The 9,461-nt window shown below is 32.0% G+C and overlaps 2 protein-coding genes across 5 annotated transcripts in view; both read left to right on the top strand.

Annotated features, from left to right (window-relative positions):
• The first annotated feature begins 1,007 nt into the window (after positions 1-1,007).
• Positions 1,008-4,794, top strand: LOC21403110 (protein CWC15 homolog). 2 transcript variants are annotated; one of them, XM_024170492.1, is made up of 8 exons: positions 1,008-1,149; positions 2,108-2,270; positions 2,685-2,788; positions 2,913-2,954; positions 3,033-3,120; positions 3,665-3,767; positions 4,179-4,279; positions 4,396-4,794. In XM_024170492.1, exons 2-8 carry the CDS (start codon positions 2,140-2,142, stop codon positions 4,517-4,519), a joined length of 693 nt encoding a protein of 230 aa, XP_024026260.1. In that variant the 5' UTR covers positions 1,008-1,149; positions 2,108-2,139; the 3' UTR covers positions 4,520-4,794. The 2 variants fall into 2 exon arrangements, with proteins under 2 accessions (XP_024026260.1, XP_010103950.1); XM_010105648.2 differs by having other exon boundaries at positions 1,008-1,160.
• Positions 4,795-6,574: 1,780 nt separating this feature from the next.
• LOC21403109 overlaps positions 6,575-9,461 on the top strand; it is a 22,062-nt gene continuing 19,175 nt past the window's right edge. The window contains exons 1-4 of one of the 3 annotated variants that reach the window (XM_024170480.1): positions 6,575-6,839; positions 7,772-7,884; positions 8,149-8,250; positions 8,642-9,028. In XM_024170480.1, the coding sequence (XP_024026248.1) occupies positions 8,967-9,028 (62 nt within the window). In that variant the 5' untranslated portion in view covers positions 6,575-6,839; positions 7,772-7,884; positions 8,149-8,250; positions 8,642-8,966. Of the gene's footprint in view, positions 6,840-7,771; positions 7,885-8,148; positions 8,251-8,468; positions 9,029-9,461 lie in introns of those variants that run through there. The other 2 variants (XM_024170479.1, XM_024170481.1) reach the window with 2 other exon arrangements.

Here is a 9,461-nt window from a genome sequence, read left to right as displayed (position 1 = left end):
TTGAGTGATATTTTTATTTTATTTTTCCCAATTACCCTTTCATATTTCAAAAAGTGGTCTCAAGATATCTATATAATATACTCTTTTTCTAATAATAGGGTGCTTAGGAGAAAATTTTCCAAGCAAAAAAAAAAAAAAAAAAATCTAAATTGGAAAAGTGTCATGCTATAAGGTACCGAAATGTTCTTATTTTTTTCTCTTTTTAATGGCTTGCCACTTTCAATGTCGTTTTGTTGCGAGTGGTTGTTGTAACTTGTAGGCATTATTTATCGTCCTTTTATTGTTGGATGTATTTTTATCGTCGTTTATTTGCATTATTTTCGTTTATATGTTTTTTCGTCTTGCCCTTTGATTTCCATGTAGCTCTTTTTTATTTTATTTTTTAAAATTTAAATTTGAATTCTAGTTTAAATTTTACTTTTTTTTTTTTTAAAGTTTAGTTGTCGTTTCCCTTGTAATATTCCTTTTATCTTGTTGATGTTTATACGTCGGTATCTCATTATGGGGTTTATGCAAGTTTGCCTTGTGAATTTATAGAGATTTGATTAAGTTTGAACTATTTTGCACATTTACCCACTAAACATATAAGTATTTATTAACTTCCCCCTAAAACTTAAATTTTGACAATTTGTCACCTACCTTGCAAAACAATTGCAAAATGCCCAATTTTCTTTTTAATTTTGCTCTGTTTTTTTTTTTTTTTTTTCATATTTAAACGATTGAAAGTTGAAAAATTAAGAAATTTGTGTTTTAATTTAAATTATGACGTTGAAACTCTTAGTCAAATGTGCTTTTTAGTTACTAATTTAACATAACCGTTATCAAAATGGGGCCACCTTACAACTGTTTTGTAAATTGAATGAATAAATTGCTAAAATTAAAAATTTAAATGGCAACCTGTCAAACTACTATAAATTTTAAGGGCAAATGTGCAAATAACCTTTCATTCCGCATCTAAACATTATTTTAGTTGTCGTTTCCCTCCTCTCTTTCTTACTCTATCGCGTATCTGTGCGAGTCTTTTTTGGCCCAAAAATAAAATTCCCAAATTGCTCACCGAAGTCTCGAAAACCCCAATAAGCAAATCCCGAACAATCCACCGACCACAGCGTCTTCCGCCGCCGTCGAGCACCGTCCGATAGCGAAATTGTGAGTTTAGGGTTAGTAATTTCTCTCCTTCTTACTCATCTGGTTCATCAATTTTGCCTTTTGAGTTCTTGATATTCGTAGATATGCCTATTCTTGTTTGTTTTCGTTTTTTCGTTAAACGAAGAATGGATTTGGTGTTTTGTGGTCCGTTTTTGCTCTTCGTTTGTATCAAGCCGTCTTCTTTTTTGGTTTTCTTTTTTGGGTTCTAAATTCGACGCATGGGTTTTTTTTTTTTTTTTTGTGGCGGTGAATCTTTATGCATTTGTAATTTCTAATTAGTCTCCTTTTGATTTTCTGTTTTTTTAGTAATTTATGGCATGTTTTTTGTAGGAAGTTTGAGCTAACCAAGATAATATCTGATTTATGGTGGATTTTGAAGCATTTGTGATGGAACACTTTTTTTTTTTTTTTGGGCGTATCGAATAGTGGATTTTGTGATTTATGACATGTTTTTGCTGGACAAAATGAGCTAATCAAGTTAATACTTTGTATGTACGGGGTTCTAAATTTCTCTAATTTGTCACACATGGGTAGTTCTATAGATATAGAGATTGTGGAGGTTATAGATTGTGGTGGGTTTTGAAGCATTTGTATCCTAGGTAATATTCATCTTAGGGCAATAATTTCTTTATCTACCTCCTGGCTTTTAACTCTTCCGCTTCATGTTTTCACCTTTTGATTTCACTCTTTCGATAGTATTTGTTATTATGCATCTCTTTTATATGTTGGTCCTGAATTAGAGCTCTTAATTTTTCACATATATATATATTTTTTATTCCGAAGAACGGATGTTGTGTTTTGTAACCCATTTCTTTTGTTGGACGTATGAGCTGATCAAGCTAATACTATGTGTGTATGGCGTTCTAAATGTCACACAAGATCATTCTAATTTCGACGATATAGTTACTGTGCATATGATAGTTTGTGGTGATTGAAAAAATGTGTATTGGTGTTTCAGGTAATTGAGGTAGTAGTGACTAGTGAGCAAGTATGACGACTGCAGCTCGACCAACGTGGGCTCCTGCTAAAGGTGGAAACGAGCAAGGCGGTACTCGGATTTTTGGCCCTTCACAAAAGTACTCATCGAGGGATCTCGCTGCACATACGACTTTAAAGTCCAGGTAAAACATCAATTTTCCCTGACAAAGTTGTCTGATAATACGAGTATTTATTTCATTATCTAAATTTCCAAAACGAGCTTTATGTATCAACTCTCTGCTGAGATTATTGTTCTCATGGATCAAACTTGAAAAATCTAACAATCGTACGACTTAAGTTGATATAAAAATTTGAACAAAGCCAGATGTTATCATTGTGCAAAATGTATTATGCATTTCCAATGTATGAATCTTCTTCAAAGGGATACTCTGAGAGGTACTCTTTTGATGTCGTTATTTTGCTCAACAATACATCAGTGATCTTTGTTCTTTGTCATCCTTGTTAGCATATGGAGTTCTATCTATCTTTCTTTCTTTCATATTTCTTATTTGATTACAAGTTTAACATGCTATTTATTATTGTGTTGTAAATGATAGGAGAGAAGGGCAGGACACGCAAGATGAATTGCAGAAGAGGAACCTCCGTGAGGAGCTGGATGAGCGTGAGCGAAGGCATTTCTCATCAAAGGACAAGTCTTATGGTAAGATATTCAACTTGCCTTTCCTCTTGCAAAGAGCAGTATCCATATTTCCTCTCTGTTGTGCCATCCTACTTTGTTCTCTATGATTTTGGCTTACATTGAATTGGACTGTATGTTGTTGCAGATGACAGAGATAGACGGAAGGGAAGCCATCTTCTGTTGGAAGGTGAAATTATAGTTCCTGTATTTAGCAGTTTAAAACTACAAGTCTGTTGGCAATTGACTAATTTATTTATTCCAATAGGGACGAAGAGGGACATTGAAGATCGCATCATACCACGTAGTGTAGATGCTGATGACTCTGATGTGGAAGCCAAAAGTTATGATGAGAGGTAGCTACTCTTTGTTGAGTTGGAATCTTTTGTTTACTTGTAATCAACTGTGTTGTGAACTTTTTCATTTGGTAGATGAGTGCGATTTTTTTTTTTTTTCTCTCAGTGTAACCATCTTCATCTATGATACATGATGGATGCATTATGCTTGTGTTTTGATTTTTTTTTTTTTTTTTTTAAATATGCTGTTTTCCTGGCTTCTTTTATTGATTTCAGGAACCATCTAGGTTATCTCCATTTGTTTGCTGTCTTGTTTCGCTTTATTTTTAATGTTTCTGAGTCTAGTGAGCTAGTTCCATGTTGTTGATGGGGAATTGTTTTTCTTTAATTGTTTGCATTTCTGAGCTCATTTTTCCTAGGCGGAGGTGCTTTTGATGTAAACAGGAATTGTTGGCTTGTTATTTTCTTGCAACTATAAATTAGCCTGGCTTATGTAGCCCTTTGTACATTAGTTTATGAGATTACTGGAATAGTGGTTCACATGTTGACCGTTGGGGCGTTTATTGTCACTATTAAGCTGAAATAATCTTTCTTTTTTGAATAGCGACGATGATGATGATGATGATGAGGATGAGGACGACACAGAAGCTCTGATGGCTGAGCTTGAACAGATAAGGAAGGAAAGAGCAGAGGAGAAGCTACGAAAGGTAAGATTCACACTTGTAATTCTTAAGGGGATGTTTGGTATCTAGATTCGTTTCCTGATTTGAATCATGGTTCGTGGTTCGCTACAGTATTTTCTCTCACAAAAAATACACGTAAATCAAAAATGGTTCTAATCACATGGTTCTAATCTATGAACTAAACGTCTCATAAGATATTCTCGTTGGGCCTTGACAAATCTATGAAATAGAAATTTTCCTTCACTCTTGCATTATCTAGTTTTCCTGAATTCATCGTGTATGAGAGTTAGTTGATGAATGTTGTGCCCCCAACAAAGTTAGTCTGCCTCGTACCTCTTAGGTGTTTATCTACAAAGAGGCCGGCATTTTATCATTACGATAACAATGATTTTTTGGCTTCATTTGCGTTGACACTTGATTTATGCATCTGCACAGGAACGACAAGAACGGGAGGAAGAGCTTAAAGTCAAGGAAGCTGAGCTTCTAAGAGGAAATCCACTGCTTAATAACCCAACATCTTTTAATGTGAAAAGAAGGTTAGAGTTGGTTAAAAAGCCATTTGCCTATCAGTTTCTTTACCAACCTTTGTTTTTTACTCTTAATTGTCTGTCTGTCCTAATTCCACCATCTTGCTTTTCTTCACTTGGCTCAGATGGGATGATGATGTGGTATTCAAAAACCAGGCTCGCGGTGAAACCAAGACTCCGAAACGTTTCATCAATGACACCATCAGGAATGACTTCCATAGGAAGTTCCTGCAGAAATACATGAAGTAGATGAAGAGAAGTGAAATGGTTCTTATTTCTTAACTGTTCTATGTACCAAAATTAGAAATTGACCATATACTGGACCTGAGTTTTGGTTGTGCTGAGAACAAATCAGTTTGCCAAAGTTTAAGTGTTAAATGCTATTCCTTGTATAAGTTTGCAAACATTGTCCTTTTATTTTAGTAATTGATGATAAGATTGGGGTGCCATCTACTCCCTTTTATTAACATCTATGAAAAAGAAATAAAAAAATAGAAAATAACTCACTTGAAATATGATTCTTTGCTGCCCAGAACTGTTCATGAATTTTTCTTTTAAAAAGTCACCAAATTGGTCCCACATTGACGCGGGATCTACTGTTTTGTTCTGTTTTGTTTTGTTTTAACTCTACGTCGTCTGGCCATGCTTACCCAATTGTTCGTTGTTTTGGCGTTCACTGTCTAGTGATGTCGTTTAACTTATGTTATGTGTCGTTGGGGTCGGGGTGTGGTTTAGTTTATGTTATGTTTCGTTGGGTTGTTGTGTTGCTTTTAGCCCTTGTTGTCGTTGAGAGAACTCAGACCTAAACATTGTATTTTGGCCGTTAGTTGCTGAACTATGAGTATGGTAACATTTTAGTTTTTGAACTTTTAATTTCGGCAAATTAAATTTTAATATTATTTTTGGACGATTATTTCTTGTATTTTTGTTTTTTGTTGAAGCAAGAACTCTCTAAATTTTAGTTAAATTCTAATTAAAGTACTTAGAAAATTATTTTAATTAATAACTTTTTAGTAAATCATTCTAACTATACTCTTTATTTTAATTAAATATAGATTATTTTAATATTTGTTGAGTTTAAAATATAAATATTTTTTAATCAAAGAATAAAATAATAAAAAAGAATAAATAGTTGGTAATTTCTTGTTAGTTAATTTAACTAGTGGAAAATATTTTAATCAAAATAGTTAACCATTTAGTTAATGGTTGGAGTAGAAAAAAAATTAAAAAAAAGTTAAATCATTAACTATTTTGACTAAAAAAATAACATGGGTAATATGGTTGTAGTTGTTTTTAATCCTTTGTTTTTGTTTTCTCATTTGTTGCAAGAAGTAATTTTTGGGCTTTTTTAATGATGCACTATAACCATCTCTCTTTACTATTATTCCTCAACTGAAAAGAAAAGATATACGACTATTGAAATTCATTAATATTCGTACACATCCAAATTTTCAATTTCATTTATCAACAAGACAAATAAATTGGAGGTCTCTCATTACAACATGTCATTAGGGGATCCAATTGTTAAAAAACTTGTAGCACAAAGAGGGGTGAATTTTCAAAATGAAAATCCAAATGTCACACGTTAGAAAGTTTGGGCAGCCTGTGGCACAAATTCCTTAAAAAGAAGATTTTAAAGTATGAAAAAAAAGAGACAAATACTCTTTAGAATGCACATGTTTTAATTTTTTTTATCATTTACACTTAATTAATATCTTTTAATTAAAGAACTATATTAGTTGCAATGGTATTAATTAAGAGTAAAATGTAAAAATATTAGATCAATGCATTTAAAAAGTGAGTTCATTAATTTTTATTTTATTGTTTTTTTTTTCTAGTAATTCACTAATTTTTAGTTTTTTTTTTTCGGTTAATCGTTCACTAATTTCTAGTTGTTTGTGATATTTAGCGCTATTGGTTCTCCATAATGTTATTCTAATAAGTAATAAGGTACTACGTGGGTTCTTTTCATTTGGTTGAATGGGATAAAAAAGGAGTCAAACTTGTCATTTTAGATTTTTTTTTTCTTGGTTTTCTTTTGTCTGTCATATTTAATGTAAATAACTTTCTTTTCTTCAAAGGTTTATTTTAGGTTGAGAAAAGAACGCGGAAGTCCAAAGGGCAAGTAAATTTCCACGATATTTCTAGCAAAAAACGTCACTTCCACGACGTTAGCCCAAAAACAAAAAAAAGAAAAAGAAAAGAAAAGAAAAAGAAAATGAGTCTTAAGAGAGTTTAGTTCATAAATTAGAATCATGTGATTAAAATTATTTTTGATTTATATGTATTTTTTATAAGAGAAAATACTGTAATAAATTATGAATCATGATTCAAATTATAGTTTGAATTCTGAAACTAAGTATCTCCTATTGAGGCAGATTACGAACAAAAAAAAAAAACTTTTTCTAACGAGGTGCGGAGACAAAGCATTTTACAATAATTGGTGTAGTTTACTGTCATTCCTCTGGTCTCAGCCCCAAGAGCCACCAAGAACCAGATCTTCCTTTCTTTCTTCCCTATTTTCTCATTTGTCATCCAAGTATCGTTGTCCTTGCAAGAGCGCCCAGAGGTATTTCATTTTCATTGTTTCAGCTTACTTCTTTCTCATTTTCTTCGTTTTCTGCTCCTAATTTGAGCTGTTGATGCTTTTACTACTATATTGATCACTTGGTTACTATATTGGAACTTGGAATTATTATTATTATTATTATTATTAATAATTGTTATTATCATTGTTATTATTATTATTATTAATTATTGTTATTATTATTATTATTAATTATTGTTATTATTATTGTTATTATTATTATTAATTATTGTTATTATTATTGTTATTATTATTATTATTATTGTTATTATTTTGTTATTATTATTGTTATTATTGTTATTATTATTATTATTGTTATTATTATTATTGTTGTTGTTATTATTATTATTATTGTTATTATTGTTATTATTGTTGTTATTGTTATTATTGTTGTTATGGTTATTATTGTTGTTATTATTATTATTGTTGTTATTATTGTTATTGTTGTTATTATTATTATTATTGTTATTATTATTATTATTATTATTGTTATTATTATTATTTTTCTTATTATTATTGTTATTGTTATTATTTTATTATTATTAAAAAAAAATAATCTTTGCTTGTATATCATTGTTATGGTTGTGGAGACATGCCAGCGTTGATCAGTTGATTTGATCTTAATTTGGTTCTTTCATATTGCGAGGATTGAGTGATAAAGTTTATTTGGTTCTTTCATTATTCTTATCAGCTAGCCGATCTTGGTGATTGATCATTAACATTCATAGCTTTAGGAAATTGGGGTTTAGATAATTAAATGATTTTTGATTTCTGTCTTTGAGATATAAATGATTTGGGACTTTTTTATTTTATTTTATTGGGTTATTTAGGATATTTTTTTTTGGGGATTAAGTTCAGTTCATATTTGCCAATGCCAATATTAATTGAGGTTTTTTAATTGGGTGGTACTAAAGGAATTATTGGTGACGGTCTAAGCTTTGGTAAGACTTTTGTTAGTGGCTCCAAGAAATTTGTTCTATTCAGGAGAGCTCTCTCAACTTATGCAAGAGCCTCATTTTGGAATGAGGTACTATTAGAGCGACAACTGATTAATAAGATTATTTTTAATTTTATTTAGAATTGTACATGTAACAATCATAGCTAGCGAGCGTCGTCATTTTTCAATATGTTATTCAGATAAATAGAATTATGATTACTCTAAAAAGAAATATCATTTTGCAAAACGTTGCGAGTCTGAACTGAATTTTAGAGATAGCTAGGGTCTTATATGTGGCCTTATAATATGTATGAGACATTGTTTCAAATGACTTTTGGCTGTTTTATTTAACAGCCAAGTTCCATCTGGGTGGTGCTATTAATTCCTGTGTGGCGACGCCCTTCAATTACACGTTCAGGGGAAGATGCAAAACAATGAATCTGGCGTAGTGGCCATGTTGGTATTCGAGTTTAATTCGTTTAAGAAAAGTTTTGAGTTTTATTGTTATTACTGTTAAACTTATAGGAAATTTCTATGGTAGGAACTGCCTTTCTTCACTATAGGTATATATAAGAACTGCTGTTTTAACGGCCTGACTAATTTTTCAATGGTATGATCTATGAGTATGTGCGCTAAAAATTCGCAATACACAATATAAAGCTGCTCCTATTTATAAAACAAAGCATTGAGAAGTAAATTTAACGGTTAAAACAACAGTACCTGTGAGCAGTGGAAAAAGTACAATTCCTACCGTAGTAGTTTTAATAACTTCTAATGCTATTGTATGAGCATTTAGTAATCCAATCGAGACTGTTTTGTAATCAAATCGAGACCAACGAATATCCAGGACACAAGGTGATGAGGTGAGGACATTGCATACAAATGTTTTGCCCCTCATTGGCGCTTCAGCTGCGTTCCTTCAGCTACAGCCAGAGTCTCCATTTCAGACACACTACAAGACCATGGTGACCTCTCTGATTGCTGCCTGTGTCTATGTCGTGACCGGACTAGCGAGCATCAAGTTCAATGGTTTTATCAAAGAGGTGATCACAGAAGTCAGCCTTTTGTCAGGGCTGCTTTCTCCCCTGTTGATGTTTCTCACCATGTTTCCCCTTTTGGGGTGGGTCTGTTTGGTTTTGTGAGCGCTTTCGGTTTTCATAATCGCTTATAGAATGATATCTAGTCGGCATCTTAAACTGTCACAACAAGACAATCAGCTCAGGAGCAGACCAAGGTAAATTTTCTTACCTACACAGTATTGATTACATGTTCAAGACACATGTTCTTCCTAATCTCTTTGTATCGATCTTGTGCATAGCGGCCCGATCCTCTTTGTTTGTGGGCATGTTTCTCGCTCTCTTACTTCTTGTCTCTTTAAAGTTGTTTGACTACCTAGTTAAGGATCACTAGTTTGGAACAGAAACCACTATAGCTTAGCCAATTAGGAATAGGTGGACGAAAATCGAAATGAAGAAGAACTTGATTAAGTAGTCTGAACTATAATGAACAAATTATTTGTTAAATACCCAAATGTCCATTAAGAAAATCGAAACCAACTTTTTTGTAATGTATCATTTTCAAAAGTAAATATACGTGTATCCTGTAGCGTAAAATACGAACATATTGCTTCTCTCTAGACTTGCATATATTCTTATATATATATATAT

The sequence above is a fragment of the Morus notabilis genome, unplaced genomic scaffold, assembly GCF_000414095.1.
Source record: "Morus notabilis unplaced genomic scaffold, ASM41409v2 Scaffold1333, whole genome shotgun sequence".
In the NCBI taxonomy this organism is placed as follows: Eukaryota; Viridiplantae; Streptophyta; class Magnoliopsida; order Rosales; family Moraceae; genus Morus; species Morus notabilis.
Note: the sequence above shows the minus strand (reverse complement) of the source record. Positions and strands in the feature narration are given on the sequence as shown.